Source organism: Eriocheir sinensis, unplaced genomic scaffold, assembly GCF_024679095.1.
Source record: "Eriocheir sinensis breed Jianghai 21 unplaced genomic scaffold, ASM2467909v1 Scaffold195, whole genome shotgun sequence".
Taxonomy (NCBI): domain Eukaryota; kingdom Metazoa; phylum Arthropoda; class Malacostraca; order Decapoda; family Varunidae; genus Eriocheir; species Eriocheir sinensis.
The window spans coordinates 209,522-228,631 of NW_026111350.1; the positions used below are offsets into that span (position 1 = coordinate 209,522).

Genomic DNA, 19,110 nt, shown 5'->3' on the forward strand with positions numbered 1-19,110 from the left:
ATAGAGACAGATAGATATTCCCGTTGAACACTCCCATACCTGGCCTCCCTGTGAAGCGCTCGGTGGTAGACACTAACATACGCAGGACTACAGTTTGCAGCACTATATTACTACGGTATTCTAATAATGAAACAATGGCTGAATCTTTTTTTTACTTCTAAAGCTTAAATTATCTAACTGGTACTTGGTCACTTCCAGAAACTGCCTGTATCTTTTTTTTCTGAACCGGAAATTATCGAACTATACTCCCTGTTACGTGTCAAAATTGTATATTTTTCTTTCTTAAACACAGACAAGTTATATATATATATATATATATATATATATATATATATATATATATATATATATATATATATATATATATATATATATATATATATATATATATATATATATTGTTACGAATGTGCTGTATGTGAATGATTGTATGTGTAATGTGATGAAATTGTAGCATGATGCAATGTTAGCTCAGCATGGTGCAACTCTACTTGTTGGGACAAGAGAGACAGAGGGGAGCCCGGGGCCACCGGCCGCCGGGCAGGAAGTGCTGAGTCGGCAGAGTGGAGGGTGGCTGAGGAGTTGTAGTGGAGAAGGCGCGTGTCTGGGCTTAGGGAGTGTTGAGCTGCTCCGCTCGCGAGCTGTGTGCATCCGGTGTGCGTGTCTGCCGTGCCCCTGTACTGTGCCTGATTAACTGTTCTGTGCCCTTGAAAGTTGCTGTACTGTGTGAGGAACCTGTCATTAAACTAGAACTTAGTGTTCAACGTGTATCCTTTGTGCCCTGCCTCGTTCTCTCCTCCCCTCGGTGTTCTGTGTGGGCCGCTGTGAGTGACTGGTGCCCGTGTGGTTGTTCTGAGGATCACGCCACCTGCCTGCCCGTGTATGGTGTCTGGTAGGGGGGGTGGCGTAACACTTGGTGTCAAAGGAGTGGGATAAGTGAACAGTGAAGCGCGCCGAGTGTCATGGCGTCCCCCAGTGATCGCCGTGAGGGTGAGGAGACGGGCAAGGCCGAGGCTGACCCGGGTGAGGTGAAGCCGGGCCAGATGGAATTGTTCGCTGCCATGCTGGCCAGTATGAGGCAGGATTTGGATCAGAGGGCAGACGAGAGGGCATGCGAGCAGGCTCGGAGGGCAGAAGAGAGGGCAGACGAGAGGGCTCGCGAGCAGGCTCAGAGGGCAGAAGAGAGGGCAGACGAGAGGGCTCGCGAGCAGGCTCAGAGGGCAGAAGAGAGGGCAGACGAGAGGGCTCGCGAGCAGGCTCAGAGGGCAGAAGAGAGGGCAGACGAGAGGGCTCGCGAGCAGGCTCAGAGGGCAGAAGAGAGGGCAGACGAGCAGGCACGCCATCTTGCCGATATCCTCCAGAGCAGTCTCTCGTCCCTGAAGGCGGAAACCCAGCAGTACACCGACAAGGCCTGCGACAGCGTTAAGAGTGAACTGCTGGGAGAGGTGCAGACTCTGAAAGGCGAGGTCCAGGGCCTGAGGGAGGAGGTGGAGGCGGAGAGGCGGCGGCGAGAGCTGGCAACGTCACGCGGGGAGGAACAAGAAGCGTCACGCGTGCTGGCGGCAAGCACCAGGGTGACGGACTTGCTGGGGTCCTCATGGGGCCCCTGGCAAGAACCCCTGGGCCCTCGCAGCGTTGTGTCAGAGCCAGCAGCTGCCGCAGGAGGTTGGGGAGCCATCGGAGCTGCCCCCTTGGGTCCAACTGGCGCCGGAGTCGGACCCACTCACCCCGCCTCTCTGCCGCCGTCACCGCCGCCCTCTCCATGCCGGCCGGCTAACAGCCCACGTGCTCCGCTTTCCCCCCCATCCAGCCCCTCGGCTTCCCGCCGTTCGGGGAGGCGCAAGCCGGCGGAGTATGACGGGAAGGTGGCCTGGGAGGCCTATGTTGCCCAGTTTGAGATGCTAGCTGCTGCCCAGGGCTGGGACGAAGCTGAGAAGGCGCTGCAGTTGGCAACAGCGCTTCGGGGCCCAGCTGTGGAAGTGTTGGGGCACCTGCCGCCGGCCCAACGTGCCTCTTACGGGAGCATGGCGGAGGCCCTGCGGCGTCGTTTCGGGCACCACCTTCAGGCCGAGGTGTACCGAGCTCGCCTGAAGAAGCGGACTCGGGAGCGCGGCGAGACACTGTCGCAGCTGGCGCAGGACGTGGAAGCGCTGGTCAGAAGGTCGTATCCTGCTGCCCCGGAAGAGATGATCGTGGTGCTGGCCCGCGATTTCTTTGTTGACGCTCTGCACGACCAGCAGCTGCAGATTTACGTTAAGCAGGCGCACCCTGGGGACCTGCAGGTGGCGCTGGCGAGGGCCTTGGAATTCGAGGCCTTCCTGAAGACGACCAGCGGCCTAGGGGCGGCCCCCCAGCCCCGCCGTGACCTCCGGGGCCGGAAGGCGAAGGTGGAGAAGAAGGCGACGTCGAGGAAGGCGAGCCCGGACGGTTTTCTCGGCTCGTGTTGGGGCTGTGGCAAGAAGGGGCACATGCGCAGTCGTTGTCCGAGGGAGCGAAGGACGCGTTCCCTTGATCGACTGAGTTCGAGCGCCTGCCTCAAGCCAAAGGAGGTAGTGCAGGCGGGAAACCCGGACAGGCTGGAGAAGGGGGCCGAATCCCAGCCGTCAGTCCCCGGGCCCCGACTTGCGTAAGCTGCCGCCGGATAACCAGTGCGATGCAGGTGGAGGGCTCAGTGGACGGGAAGCCATGCCGCCTGACAGTGGACACCGGGGCTGAGAAGACCTTGGTGCGGCCTGATATGCTGGCCGCCACGCGACTCCCAGACGCGCCACAGAGGCTGTGCGGCGTCACGGGGCACTGTGTGCAGCTCAAGGGCCCAGTGGAGGTTCGTATCGGCGTAGGCAGCGCTGTGGAGCGGCTGCCGGTGTACGTCGCCGATCTGGACGAGCCGTGTTTGCTGGGCCTCGACTACCTGACGCAGAGCAAGGCTTGTGTCGACCTCGGACGGAAGCTGGTGAGGGTACGCGGTCAAGACGTGCCTTTGCTTCCGGAGGTTGGCTGTGCAGAGGTAGTCGCGGCTGAGCGTCTGCACCTTGCCCCTAGGACGGAGGCCAGGGTCCGGTGTCGCCTGTCCAGAGCGATGCGTGGAGCGGAAGGCATGGTGGAGCCCACGGAAAACCTGCGGCTGGCTGACGGCGTGGCAGTCGGACGGAGCCTCGTTGGGGCGGGGGAGGAGTTAGTTACGGTGCTGGTAGCTAACTTCTCCGACGAGGCCCGGAAGGTACCCGCTGGTGCCAAGCTGGGCACCTGTGAGGAGGTGGAGCGCCCAGAGGAGACGTCGGGCAGCAAGGAGTCGGCCGCTGTGGGGCCGCTGCCCGACTTCCTGGAGGATTTGGCGCACCGGAGCGCCGCTAACCTGACGGAGGCGCAGACGGAGAAGATGCGCCACACCCTGGCCCAGTACGCGGACGTGTTCAGCAGGGGTGACTTGGATCTGGGCCGCACGGGGTTGGTGAAGCATAGCATCAACACGGGAAATAGTGTGCCCATCAAGAGCCCGCCCCGACGTATTGCACCAGCCAGGCGGGAGGAAATGCAGCGCACTGTCAACGAGCTGGCGGCGCAGGGGGTGATTGAGCGGTCAGACAGTCCTTGGTCCTCAGCGGTAGTCCTGGTTAAGAAGAAGGACGGCACGCAGCGCTTCTGTGTGGACTACCGGGCGCTGAATGATGTGACTGTCAAGGACTCTTACCCCCTGCCTAGGATCGACGACACGCTCGACGCACTGGTGGGTCCAGGTGGTTCTCCACACTCGACCTGAAGTCGGGTTACCACCAGGTGGAGATGGCAGAGGAGGATAAGCCGAAGACCGCTTTCTCTTTCGGGCAGGGTTTGTGGCAGTTCAACGTCATGCCCTTTGGTCTCTGCAACGCCCCTGGCTGTTTCGAGCGCCTGATGGAGAGGGTGTTGGAGGGCCTGCAGTGGAAGACAGCGCTCGTCTACATCGATGACGTCATCGTCTTCGGGAGCACCTTCGAGGAGGAGCTGGAGCGGCTGGAGGAGGTACTACAGCGGCTGAGGAAGGCCACCCTCAAGCTCAGCCCCAAAAAGTGTTCGCTCTTCCAGCACGAGGTACCGTTCCTGGGGCATGTCGTCAGTCGGGACGGCGTGTGCACCGACCCGCAGAAGGTGGCAGTGGTGGAGAAGTGGCCCGTTCCCACCAATGTGGCGGAAGTTAGGAGTTACCTGGGCCTGTGCACGTACTACCGCCGCTTCGTGCAGGACTTCGCCAGCGTGGCAGCCCCTCCACCGGCTCACCAGGAAAGGGCGTGCTTCCTGTGGACGAGGAGTGCCAGGCCGCGTTCGACGGCCTGAAGAAGGCACTGGTGGAGGCACCGGTCCTGCCTTACCCGGACCCGAAGCTTCCCTACCTGTTGGACACCGACGCCAGTGCCGAGGGCGTCGGGGCGGTCCTGTCACAGGTGAAGGACGGAAGGGAGCACGTCGTGGCCTACTACAGCGCCAAGTTCAGTAGACCTGAGCGCAACTACTGCGTGACGAGGAAGGAGCTGCTGGCGGTGGTGAAGAGTCTCGAGCACTTCCACCCGTACCTATACGGCGCTGAGTTCACCGTCCGGACCGACCACGCTGCCCTGCAGTGGTTGAAGACGCTGAAGGCGCCGGAGGGTCAGCTGGCGAGGTGGTTGGGGCGTCTCGAGCAGTATAACTATCGCATCGTCCACCGCCCGGGTCGTGTCCACAGCAACGCTGACAGTCTGAGTCGACGCCCGTGTGAGGCTGGCTGCTCACACTGTGCCCAGAAGGACTCTGACCCTCTGTGCCTCCGCCTGCAGGTGCTAGCGGGCGTCGCTGAGGGGATGACAAGTGGCGTAAGGCGCAGCGTGAGGACGCTGATCTCGCTCCCATCATCCAGTGGCTCGAGGCTGGCGGGGGGCAGTGGCGGTGGAGAGCCCCGCCACCAAGTGCCTAGTAGATCAGTGGGAAACTTTGCGAGTAGACGAGAGAGGTGTGTTAGTAAAGCGCTGGGAGGCGTTGAGCGGCGTGGGTGGTGACGCGTGGGTTGTAGTAGTGCCCCGAGCCTTGCGCGCTGAGGTGCTGAGGGAGTTACATGCCGGGCTTACCAGTGGCCACTTGGGCGAGAAAAAGATCCTGTGCCGTCTCCGTCAACGCTTCTACTGGGTGGGAATGCGAAGTGACGTGTCCGAGTGGTGTAGAGCGTGTGACGTGTGCAGTGCAAAGAAGGGCCCCGCCAAGAGAAACCGAGCTCCGTTACAGGTGTACTGCGTTGGGGCGCCCATGGAGCGGGTGGCCGTGGACATTGCCGGCCCGCTGCCTCTCACGCCACGGGGTAACCGGTACATCTGTGTGGTGATGGACTATTTCACCAAGTGGCCCGAGGCGTATGCACTCCCTAACCACGAGGCCGAGACCGTGGCGGGCGTGCTGGTGAATGAATTCTTTACCCGGTTTGGTGTACCCGCGGAACTGCACTCTGACCAAGGCCGTGAGTTTGAGTCCCGAGTGTTCCGGGAGTGTTGCGAGCTGTTGGGGGTGCGCAAGACCCGGACGACGCCCCTCCATCCGCAGTCTGACGGCATGGTGGAGCGCTTCAATCGGACCCTTGCGCAACAGCTGGCCAAGTATTGCGGGGAAGGCCAAGAAGACTGGGACGTCAAGCTGCCCGCTATGTTGATGGCGTACCGGTCCGCTGTGCATGAGGCAACGGACTACACGCCCGCCCGCCTTATGTTCGGCCGGGAGCTAAGGCTACCGGTGGATTTGGCCACGGGGCGGCCCCCCGACGTGAGCTTGCCCACCGTCACCTCTGGCTTCGCAGCGGCACTGCAGGAAAGCCTGGCTGAGGTGCACCGACGCGTACGGGGCAAGCTCAAGGTGGCAGGCCAGGCCATGAAGGAGACATACGACCGGCGCATGAGGGACGTGAGGTACTCCGTGGGTGACAGAGTGTGGCTGCATAACCCCCGCCGTAAACGAGGGCTCTCGCCGAAGCTACAGAGCCCCTGGGAGGGGCCGTACACGGTGGTGGCAGCCCTCTCTGACGTCACCTACCGGATTCGACGGGGACGAAAGCGCCCGTCTGTTGTCCACGTGGACCGGCTGTGGCGTTACCACGGTCCAGGGCGCTACTCCTGGGGCCACGGTGAGGAAGGAGAGGACGTAGGCCCCAGCAGCAGCGACGAGGACGTGTCAGAGGTTGACCACGGGGCGAACGAGAACATGGGCGGTGCGGGCGAAGCGGCAGATGTCAGTGACGACCCTGAGCAAGTACCTGGGGCCGACGACGCGGCTCTGGGTGCCACCGCCTGCCTGCCGCCGCCCGCATCCCAGCGGCGCCCTCGGCGAGAGAGGCGTCGGCCGGGATGGTTAAGAGACTTTAGTGATGTCCCAGGGGACTGATTAGTTTGATTAATTTCATGTTTTGTTTGTTGAATGTTGGGGCAGCCGGGTCGACTGCCTTCTGAAGGGGGAGATAGTGTTACGAATGTGCTGTATGTGAATGATTGTATGTGTAATGTGATGAAATTGTAGCATGATGCAATGTTAGCTCAGCATGGTGCAACTCTACTTGTTGGGACAAGAGAGACAGAGGGGAGCCCGGGGCCACCGGCCGCCGGGCAGGAAGTGCTGAGTCGGCAGTTGGGAGCAAGGGTGGCTGAGGAGGAGTTGTGGAGGCGCGTGTCTGGGCTGATTGAGGGTTGAGGTGCTCCGCTCGCGAGCTGTGTGCTTCCGGTGTGCGTGTCTGCCGTGCCCCTGTACTGTGCCTGATTAATTGTTCTGTGCCCTTGAAAGTTGCTGTACTGTGTGAGGAACCTGTCATTAAACTAGAACTTAGTGTTCAACGTGTATCCTTTGTGCCCTGCCTCGTTCTCTCCTCCCCTCGGTGTTCTGTGTGGGCCGCTGTGAGTGACTGGTGCCCGTGTGGATGTTCTGAGGATCACGCCACCTGCCTGCCCGTGTATGGTGTGTGGTAGGGGGGGTGGCGTAACAATATATATATATCTATATATATATATATATATATATATATATATATATATATATATATATATATATATATATATATATATATAGACGAAACAAACAAGATGTATTCGTGAGCACTCAACGTTCCTATTTATAGATTATTTACGAGGCACCTCACCATCAAAGGTCATGGGGAAAATGTCGCTATCTGTGGGCCATGAGTGTCCTGCTCGAATCTCACGGGATGTGTTGGCGTGGGACAGCAAGGCAATGGAGACCGTGGCCCGCGGGGAAACACTCGCAGCCTCGTGAGTGGCGGACCGTCAGTGATAAACGTCAGATCATGGGGAAAGCGGAGTAAGGAGAACATTAAGGTTGAAGGCGGAGGAGGAAAAAAATTAAGGGTGGGGAGTAAGGAGGAAATTAACCTCAGGTCACATGGAGGAGGAGTAGGAGAGGATTTAGGGAGTTACTGAGGGATGGGTGGCTCGGAAGGAGGATCCGCCCGCAAAAATGTGTGACGTCACGGAAATGGGAGGCGTAGGGGATGAGATGTGAGTGAAGACGACGAGAGAGACAGTAAACCGATCTACTGCTTTAACTTGGCATATGCACCACAGTCACCTATCAAAAAGAGGTTGCATCCATTTCTTGAGCGGACTGATGTCATTGCCGCAGCTGTCATGGGCCCCAGGTTTAAGCTGGCATGGATGCCATGTAAGAAAATGCAAAAGGAAAAGGTTTCCAAGATTGTGGACCTAATTATTTCAGAGTCAACTCAGGCGACCTTGAAGAAGAAAACATTTCAAGAGAGTGAGCTTTTCGTCTTTTCGGCTGGCATGAGTGCAACACGACCTCGTCGTTTTGCCTACATGCCTCCAGCTGGGCAAATAATGGCAAGAACCTGAAACGTACTTAGAAGAAGGTGTTTTGCCTTTTGATGTCAATCCACTGAGGTACTGGCGTGATGCAAAAAGCTTCAAAAATTTGAAGCACTTTGCCAAGAATATTCTAGGGTGCTGTGCAACAACATGGACGCCCCGGGAAGCATGTCACATCCACGAACATAAAAAAAAAGTCCCCGCAGAGAAATTAAACAGCTGTCGTGATGATAACAGAAAAAGAGCAAAGGGCGGGAGGCGAGGGGGATGAAAGGGATGGAGGGAGATGAAGGGGAGGGAGAATGGAAAGGAAAGGGGGCTGATGAAGAAGTTTGAAAGAAATGTATGTATAGAGAGCAAGGATGAAAGAAAGGGAGAAATAGAATGAAATAAAGAAGAGAAAAATAGAGGACAAGACGACTAAAGAGAAGTGGCAGCCCAATACAAAGGTTAGGAAACTTTAGTGGGCCGTCCTCGTGAGTCAACACGCTCACTGGTGTTCTCCCTCAGCAGGTGTGTGAATGCAATGTACCTGAAAGACGTTAATTGGTGAACCAATTCTTACTATGTAAAATCAATCAATCAGTCAATCAGAGAAAGAAAATATAATTAAAAAGAAAAATTGGAAGTAAGAAAGAAAAGGGAAAAGGATGGTGCGCCGGAAGCCGCGGCGAGGATTTCTTATGATGCTTGTGCGCGTCCCCGAGGCCCGTCGGTCCTTCATCCAAGAACCGATAAACGCGGTGACCGGCGCCTTCACGGCATTTATGATTAATTTTATAATCCAGTCTGGTAGTTTTAAGAAGCGAGTTCTTGCATCCGCCCTATTCGAATCGGCGGGGCGGTGGAGCGCCAGCGAGCCCAAGGTCTCCCAGGCGAGCATGGCAGGACTGAAGGGCTCCCGCCCGGGCGCCTCGGCGTCCATCGGGACCCCGACGGAGGTGCCGGAGATCTTTCGGCTACAACGCCGGGCAGGTGGGGCTCGTTAGCCGTGGCAGGCAATCTGCCTAGGAGAGCAAACTCCGAACAACAAACCCGGGCAGGTGAGGTTCGTTAGCCGTGGTAGGCAATTCACCTAGGAGAGCAAACTCCGAACAACATACCCGGGCAGGTGAGGTTCGTTAGCCGTGGTAGGCAATTCACCTAGGAGAGCAAACTCCGAACAATAAACCCGGGCAGGTTGGGCTCGTGAGCCGTCATAGGTAATACACCTTGGAGAGCAAACTCCGAACAATAAACCCGGGCAGGTGGAGGTCGTTAGCGAAAGCAGTTCATCTAGGAGAGCAAACTCCGATTATAAAACCGGGCAGGTGAAGGTCGTTAGCGTGAGCAGTTCACTTAGGAGAGCAAACTCCGATTACAAACCCGGGCAGGTGGAGGTCGTTAGCGAAAGCAATTCATCTAAGAGAGCAAACTCCGATTACAAACCCGGGCAGGTGGAGGTCGTTAGCGAAAGCAGTTCACCTAGGAGAGCAAACTCCGGTTACAAACCCGGGCAGGTGAGGTTCGTTAGCCGTGGTAGGCAATTCACCTAGGAGAGCAAACTCCGAACAATAAACCCGGGCAGGTTGGGCTCGTGAGCCGTCATAGGTAATACACCTAGGAGAGCAAACTCCGAACAATAAACCCGGGCAGGTTGGGCTCGTGAGCCGTCATAGCAATTCACCTAGGAGAGCAAACTCCGAACAATAAACCCGGGCAGGTTGGGCTCGTGAGCCGTCATAGGTAATACACCTAGGAGAGCAAACTCCGAACAATAAACCCGGGCAGGTTGGGCTCGTGAGCCGTCATAGGCAATTCACCTAGGAGAGCAAACTCCGAACAATAAACCCGGGCAGGTGGAGCTCGTCAGCCGTGGTAGGCAGTCTGCCTAGGAGAGCAAACTCCGAACAATAAACCCGGGCAGGTGGAGCTCGGCAGCCGTGGTAGGCAGTCTGCCTAGGAGAGCAAACTCCGAACAATAAACCCGGGCAGGTGGAGCTCGTCAGCCGTGGTAGGCAGTCTGCCTAGGAGAGCAAACTCCGAACAATAAACCGGGGCTTGTGGTGCTCGTTAGATGTCGTAGACAATCCACGTGATGGGAACACCAATGTAAAGGAAAATAAAAAGGAACACCAGATAAAGGAAAATATAGTAACAAAACATCAAGAAAATAAAATAAAAAACACAGATCATCCACCTTCAGGCCCTAACATCTCCAACATTATGGATGAGTCTTTTCTGGGGAGAAAGAGGCTCATCCAGACCAAAGAACATAAAAAAGGGATGATATAGAAAGGAACACCAAAAAAATGGGAAAAAGAGAAAAAAACATCACAAAAGAAAAGTAACAACAATAACAGAACAACGTCAAGAAAAGTAACATACAAAGAAATATCATCCACCATTCGGCCCCAAACTAACATCACCAAAATTATGGGTGGGTCTTTTCTGGGGAGAAAGAGGCTCACCCAGACCAAAGAACATCAAAGAGGGATGATATAGAAAAGAACACCAAAAAATTGGGGAAAAAAGAGCAAAAAAACATCGCAAAAGAAAAGTAACAGCAATAACAGAACAACATCAAGAAAAGTAACATACAAAGAAACATCATCCACCATTCGGCCCCAAACTAACATCACCTTCTGGGAGGAAAGCGGCTCACCCAGACCAACGAACATCAACAAGAGGATGATATGAAATAAAAGAACATCAAAAAAGAAAAACAACAGCAAAGAAAACAAAGAAAAAGATAAAGAAAAGAAAAGGAAAAAGAAACAAAAAGAAAAAGAAAAACACCAAAATAAAATAAAACAAAAACAAAAAAATTATCCAAATAAATAAATAAATAAACAAATACAGAATACAGTAAAATTAACGAACTAACTAGCTAATTCAAACTGTCTAACTATTAAACTACCTATCTAACTAAGGGTATTATACAAGAGTACTATTGGACTACCTATTAACTAACTAACTATCAAATCATCTAACGATCGAACATGTATTTGTCTGACTCCTTATCTATTTATCTGCATGGCTATCTATCATTATGTTTATCTATCCATTTTTTTTTTTTTTTAGGAAGCAGCTCAAGGGCAAAAGTAGATGAATAAATAAAAAATCCGCATAAATAAAAATAAGTTCTATCTCTATATCTTTTATTTGTTTATTTGTTTATCTTATCTGTTCATCTTATATATTTGTTTACTTATCTATTCCGTCATCAGTCATGGTCAGTTCTACCTACACGTTTCCCTGCCACAATTTTTTTTTCATTGTGTAGTCCTTAGTTCCAGTCCGACCTTGAGCTGGAAGGGAAGGACGGAGGCAGGGAGGCAAGAAGAGGGAGGAAGGGAGGGAGGGGGGAGGTAGGACAGAGTAATAGGAAGAATTTGGATTATATCGGTTTGCCCCCCCCCCCTCCCCCTCTGCAGCCAAAAAATAAAACGAAGAAAAGCGCCAAGTAAAAAAAATAAAATAATAAATGGTAGCTAACAATGATAAAGAGTTTGCTAAAAAAAAAAAGGGAAATCGATGAGGTAAGGACTTGGCAGTTTTCTTTTCTTTCTTTTTTTTTCAACACAGAAGACAGAAAGCTCAAGGGCCAAAATAAGAGGATACAGAAAAAAAAGATCGCTACGTCGCTGCGCCCCAATCTTTATCCTTTTGATTATATATATATATATATATATATATATATATATATATATATATATATATATATATATATATATATATATATATATATATATATATATATATATATATATATATAAATATATAAATATATATATATATATACATATATATATATATATATATATAGATATATATATATATATATATATATATATATATATATATATATATATATTACAGTAAGATTGTGAAACTAGGGATTTCGTGAAATCCCTAAAACTTTCAGGGAATTCGTGAAATTACTGTTTCACTTAGGGACTTCATGAAATTACTAAAATATCTAGGGATTTCATGTATTTACTGAAATGATACTACAGTTATTTCATGAAATCCCTGATGATAGTAAATACTTAATGAAATTACTAAAATATCTAGGGATTTCATGTATTTACTGAAATGATCCTACAGTTATTTCATGAAATCCCTGATGACAGTAAATACATAGAACAACAGAAGATTTGTTAATATGTGTTAATATGTGTTATGCCACACTTGCAGTCAAACTTTGGGTTAAAGCAGACACAATCAAAGTTAACACTGGCCTTTAATAGTAAGTTGTAACCCTCCACCACACAATAGCACACGTACACCTGTTCACTAGGCAGCGCATCATTATTTACACTGACAGGTCTAGAAGCAAGTTTTCGAACCACTGAAGTTCCGATTCTAGAAGCAAGTTTTCGAACCACTGAAGTTCCGATTCTAGAAGCAAGTTTTCGAACCACTGAAGTTCCGATTCTAGAAGCAAGTTTTCGAACCACTGAAGTTCCGATTCTAGAAGCAAGTTTTCGAACCACTGAAGTTCCGAGCATTCCCTCTCTAAGTTGAGAGTGGTTTGAAAGATCAAGTGGTTGGAGCACCCTGTACAGTTATTCACCACCACCTGCTCAAGGACTATCAGCCATGGCTGTACATTTTGTTTACTCATGACGATGCTTTGAGGTGACGAGGGTTTACAGTGAAACCAGTAAATACATGAAATCCCTAAATATTTTAGTAATTTCATGAAGTCCCTAAGTGAAACAGTAATTTCACGAATTCTCTGAAAGTTCTAGGGATTTCACGAAATCCCTAGTTTAGGTACTCATCTCCGCACCGTTGAATCTTTGAGCTTGTGGAAGGCAAGAACCTGTTATATAGTTACCGGCACCATCTGAGAGGGTGTTTAGTAAGGCCGGAAATTTTTACACTCCTAAGCGAGCAAAACTCGGCCCGAAAACCTTCCGGGCATTAATGACGACAAAATGCAATTATGATGTGAAGTGTAAACTTGTGAAAAAAGTATCTATATATTTTTTGTATAATTTCAGGAGTATTTTTATTTGCATCTTTGAAATCTGGAATAGGAGTATTTTTATTTTTATTTTTATTTTTAGATTCAGGAATATAAGTATTTGTATTTGTATTTTTAGATTCAGGAATAAAAGTATTTGTATTTGTATTTGTATTTTTGGAATCCCGAACAAAAGTATTTGTATTTGTATTTGTATTTTTGGAATCCCGAACAAAAGTATTTGTATTTGTATTTGTATTTTTGTAATCCCGAACAAAAGTATTTGTATTTGTATTTGACTTATATAAAATCAGTATTTGATCCAACCCTGCACCTGACCCGTCATCCGAAAAACCACACCGCCTTCTACCGCACCAGCGCACTGCATTCCACCACCTCACCTCCCCCCCCACCACCCCAGACCCCCATATCCCTTTCATATTGTACATTTTCCTTTTTTTTTCTATTATATTCCAAAAGTGTATTTGTAACGTGTATATTTTCAGCTTTACAGCTGCTATCATTTAATAAACCGTTTATTATTATTATTATTATTATTACACACACACACACACACACACACACACACACACACACACACACACACTCTATTTAGGTCTGTTAACATTTATTTACGGCTAGTTACGTCAATGTTCTGTTTGTCACACACACACACACACACACACACACACACACACACACACACACACACTATTTAGGTCTGTTTACATTTATTTACGGCTAGTTACGTCAATGTTCTGTTTGTCACACACACACACACACACACACACACACACACACACTATTTAGGTCTGTTTACATTTATTTACGGCTACTTACGTCAATGTTTTGTTTAAGTCACACACACACACACACACACACACACACACACACACATGCACGTGATGCCCTCCCTCCCTACCCCCCCTTCCCTGCCCTTGGTCGCGTCATCCAATCAAGTTTTAACAGGCACAGAATCTCTGGCTTGCCACCACGAGAGAGAGAGAGAGAGAGAGAGAGAGAGACCACACACACACACACACACACGAGAGAGACGAATCGGATTTTCATTGTTTGTCACATTCACGGTACAGAAGAAGTCACACTACCACCAAGGTCATAAAGCTACTCCTGGAAACGCCCACAACTCCTACGAAAGCCTTGTCAAGTGTATGTGCTTGGGCGAGGAAATGTTTAAGAATATGAACAGACGGAGAACACACACTTACAGCTTTCCTTTCCTTTCCCCATCATCTCTTTCTGATCTCCTTTCTTTTCTTTTTTCTACCCCCCCCCCCCCAACCTTTCCTTCTTGTACTACATTCCGTCTCGCCCCAAGCCTTCAAATTAACACCCTCGCCACAAAAACATGAATTATACGAAGGAACAACATCGCAAATACTCGTCTGCTGTCCTGAGGTTTGTTATTGTAAAGAAAACTCCATTACCGTTGACTTTTCCGTTCTACCGCAAGGCATATAGATAACCTCAGGAGTGTCTCCTCTCTCTCTCTCTCTCTCTCTCTCTCTCTCTCTCTCTCTCTCTCTCTCTCTCTCTCTCTCTCTCTCTCTCTCTCTCTCTCTCTCTCTCTCTCCTTCCATGCATTTCGTAAAGCAATCACTGCGTAAGAAGGAGGAGGAGGAGGGACATATGAAGGAAGGAGGAGGGAAGGAGGGAAATGAAGGAAAAAGAAGGGAGTTGATAGGTGGTCTTCAGTACAGCATGAGGGTAGAGTTCGGAAGAGTGGCGGTGACTGAAAAATTGCCAGCTTGAATGTAGCGGCGGCAGGGTTGCTGATTTAAATCATGATGATTTAAATCACTGATTTAAATCAAGATTTAAATCAAAAATTTTTTTTTTAAATCATTGATTTAAATCAATATTTACTTCTGCCCAAACCAACATGGAATGTAAAGGAAAAATATAAAAACAAACACATACTTACACCTGCTTTATATATTACTAAGGTATAGAACACTAAAAGCTTCCTTTTATAATACAACAAAAATTTCCACATTCCATTAAAAAAAAATAACTCAAAGGGTTTTACTTGTAATGAACTGTACTCATTTCTGAGGAGTAGAATATTAAAGCACTTCCTTTTTTCTTTTTTTCTTTTTTTTTCTTTTTTACGTCGTGGCCTATTGCGCCGGTAGGCTTCTTCCTGGTGGCATATTCGCCAAGTCTGGAACACCTCGTCTCCACGGGAAATTAGGACCAATCACAGCGCGCGCTCAGCCAGGCCACGTATTGCCAGCTCGTGACGTCATTACTTACCATTTATTTACACAGTTTTATCAAATATATGTTAATTATTTCGTGACAACACACATATTTTCAACAGTTGAGATGTTTATACTGATGTTACTGATGTCTGACACATTATAACACAGAGCAGAAACACATAACTGATAACTGTGACGAGCTAAGTTATCTGGGAACACTGACGGAATATCGTCCCTTGCTCCTCGGGCTGTGTTAATTTATTTTCAACGGCTGAGATGTTTCTACTGATGTTATTGATGTCTGACATGCTATAACACAGAGCTGGAACACATAACTGATAACTGTGACGAGCTAAGCTATCTGGGAACACTGACGGAACATCATCCCTTGCACCTCGGGCCGTGCTACTTTATTTTCAACAGTTGAGATGTTTCTACTGATGTTATTGATGTCTGACATGCTATAACACAGAGCTGGAACACATAACTGATAACTATGACGAGCTAAGCTATCTGGGAACACTGACGGAACATCGTCCCTTGCTCCTCGCGCCGTGTTACTTTATTTTCAACAGTAGAGATGTTTCTGCTGATGTTATTGATGTCTGACACATTATAACACAGAGCTGAAACACATAAGTGATAACTGTGACGAGCTAAGTTGTCTGTGGGGGCGTGAGCTGGATACAAGGGGAGCGTGATTCCGTCTGCCAAAAATTGCATTTTTGCAAGAAAGACACCCACCCACCCACCCACACCCATTGCAATAAATAAATAAATACACACATCGCAAGAAATACACACACACACACACACACACACACACACACACACACACACACACACAGGCTAACCATGGAGAAGTATATATCCCTAACCTATCCAAATGTAACAAGCAGTGATACATTACTGAACAAAATTTTGTATCTTTACCTAAAATAATTTTTGACCAATATCCCATCATTCTGCTCTTTACATGTATGCCAAGTGGAAATACTCCCAGTTCACCATATATCATGTCATTGCTAGTATTCTTATGAACTCCCAATGCCTGTTTTAAAAATTTCATATGCGAAGGCTCTAACTCTCTAACTCTGTAAAATCCCCAAATCTCTGAAGCATAGGTCAGTACGGGCAACACCGTGGTATTAAATAGTTCAGTTTGCATGTCGGCTGGCAAGTCAAATTTCCTACACTTTCCTATCAGTGAATACATTGCCCGTGTTGCCTGTTCTTTAAGCTCCAGCTCGCCTTTACGGAACCTTCCTTTGTAATTAAATAACACACCAAGATACTTATAGTCTTCCACTACTTCAATATTTTCACCTCCAAATTCAAATTTGTAGTTATCAATGTTGGCTCTTCCTCTACTAAACATGACTATTTTTGTTTTGTTGCAATTAAGTTGTAGTTTCCACTGATTACAGTACAAATTCAAAGCAGTCAAGGCTTGTTGCATTCCCTCCTCACTATCACACACAATAATTGTATCATCTGCATACATTAATACCAGGAGTTTTTGGTATGAATTTAAGAAATCATCACCAAAATCTACATTATTACAATTAATTTCAAGCAATTTACTTTCAGTATCATTAATATGAAAAGCAAACAACAATGGCAACAAATTTTCTCCCTGCCCTACCCTGCATTACATACAAAGGTGTCTGATGTCTGTTGGTTCAGCATGACACAAGACCTGATATTGTCATACATGTTTCTGATTACAGTAAATATTTTCCCATTCACCTTTTCCTTCACCAACTTGCACCACAAACCTTCACGCCACACCATATCAAAAGCTTTCTTGAAGTCCACAAACACACAAAAAAGCTTCCCTTTTCTTCAGTTGAACAAATCAATTATACATTTAAGCAAAAATATATGATCCAGTGTAGAGTACCAATGCCTAAAACCTGCTTGTGTTTCATTAATAATAAACTTAGTATTTGAGTATTCATTAAGTCTCTCGTTAAGTGTTGAGGTAAGCAGCTTTCCCATACAACTAAGCAAAGTGATCCCCCAGAACTAAGTCTATATACTACCAAGTCGGGTTATGTGGATGACAAAAGTGAAAAACTTCTGCGCATCTTGTGAAAGGTGGCAACTCAGCGAACGCCGTGACGTCAGTGGTTCAGTCGTGGTTCAGCTGCCTGTGTGTACGGACGCGCTCTGGATAGTTGTGCGAGGGCATGTTTCGTAATTAATAAGTGATCATGTCTAAAAAATGTGCTGTTAAAGGGTGTGAAAATCGCTATAGACATAGGAAATCAAATTTGACTTTTCACCGCATCCCAAAAGACCCTGAAATAAGGAAGAAATGGGTTCTGGCGTGTAAATATGATGATAGCCGCCGCCGCCATGACACCGACGCCAGAGTATGCTGCACGCACTTTGAGGAGTCTTCATATGAGCCCACCAGTTTAAAGTATACACTACTCAATATAGCAGTGCCAAAAAATCAACGACGACTTAAGGCTGGAGCTGTACCAACGATATTACTGCCACACCAACAAGGTGAGTGTTGATTTTTTTTTAAGTGAATTAGATTTGAATTTAAAGTTAGATTTGACGGTGCTGACTGGCATACCGTGGGCGGTGTAGGGATGTTATCATTATCCTTGATGGCACTTTGGGATGAAATATTGAGTTCCTGTAATGCAGTGGTTCTCAAACTGGGGGTAATTACCCCCATGGGGGTAATGAAGCCGTTTCTGAGGGGTAATGAGGTATTTCTAAAATTAAAAATACTTTAGAGTAAAATTCAGTAAATTGATAAATAATAATAAAAACATGTAAATTAAAGAATTATTTAATGACTAACTAATATCGAACATATGCATTTTATGCAAGTTATACCAAAAATAAAATTGTTTTCTTCAATAAAAGGCTGAAAGAAAATGGGAGTACCATGAGTTTTTGTGATGTAACCGAGCAAAACAGAGTGCAGAAGGTAAACAGGGTAAGTTTTACATCGTGCCTTACTCATGTTACAGATGATGAAGCCCAGAATGGTGCCACAGACAGCTGTGTGACCTCATCACCTCACACAGGTCAACATTTTGAGACCAAAGGTAAGTTAAGCTATTGCTTGCCCCCAATGTATTGCAAGTATATACTATATAAAAAAATCTTGCAACAAGAGAGAGAGAGAGAGAGAGAGAGAGAGAGAGAGAGAGAGAGAGAGAGAGAGAGAGAGAGAGAGAATTTTAATGTCCATTAATGTGCTTTCATGAAATGATTTGTGCCTTACTCATGTTACAGATGATGCAGCCCAGAATGGTGCCACAGACAGCTGTGTGACCTCATCACCTCACACGGGTCAACATTTTGAGACCAAAGGTAAGTTAAGCTATTGCTTGTCCCCAATGTATTGCAAGTACATACTATATAAAAAATCTTGCAACAAATTAAAGAGAGAATATTGAATATTTTAATATCCACTGTTGTACCCACATAAAATGATTTGTGCATTTCTCATGTTACAGATGGTGCAGCCCCGAATGATGCCACAACCAGCTTTGAGAATGACAGTGTAGGGGAGAATGAGCTCCACCTTCAGGTTCAGCAGCTGTTACAAGATAGAACATCATTACAAAGAATAGTTGCAGAAAGAGAAGCGAAGATAGTTGTTCTTCACAAGGCAAAATGAAGAAGGAAAAGGAGTTGAATGCTATGGAAAGGAAATAGGAAAACTACAAGACAGCTTACGGTGTTCTCAGGACAAAATATGCATAGCCAAGAAGAATCTTAGCCAAATGTTCTCACGCTCACAAATTGATCATATATTTGCTGAGAAAAATATTACTAATTGGAGTGAAGACGATATCAGCCGAGCACTAACTCTGAAAAGTTTAAGCCCAAAAGCTTACTTTTTTCTAAGAGAAAAATGGAACTTTCCCCTGCCATCTAAGTCAACATTAAATCGACATGCCAGGAAAATGGATGCGGAACCAGGAATTTTATTAGCTATTATGAATTTACTTAAATTCAAAGCAGAGGCTATGCCAGAGCGAGACCGAGTTTGTGCTCTATCTTTTGATGAATGTAGCATCTCAAAGGAATGGTCATATGACAAGGGTAAAGATATTCTCTATGGTCCCAA

General features: G+C 47.7%; 1 protein-coding gene and 1 long non-coding RNA gene across 2 annotated transcripts; one reads left to right on the top strand and one right to left on the bottom strand.

The window, feature by feature from the left end:
- Positions 1-8,589: 8,589 nt before the first annotated feature.
- On the bottom strand, positions 8,590-9,624 carry LOC126990741 (uncharacterized). The gene is made up of 3 exons (XR_007744699.1): positions 9,493-9,624; positions 9,358-9,425; positions 8,590-9,037 (listed from the first exon to the last, which is right to left on the bottom strand). It is a non-coding gene; the product is annotated as an uncharacterized LOC126990741 (long non-coding RNA).
- Positions 9,625-17,195: 7,571 nt separating this feature from the next.
- Positions 17,196-18,657, top strand: LOC126990744 (uncharacterized). Its single transcript, XM_050849407.1, has 4 exons — positions 17,196-17,522; positions 18,002-18,079; positions 18,270-18,347; positions 18,494-18,657. Exons 1-4 carry the CDS (start codon positions 17,222-17,224, stop codon positions 18,655-18,657), a joined length of 621 nt encoding a protein of 206 aa, XP_050705364.1. The 5' UTR covers positions 17,196-17,221.
- The last annotated feature ends 453 nt before the right edge of the window (positions 18,658-19,110 follow it).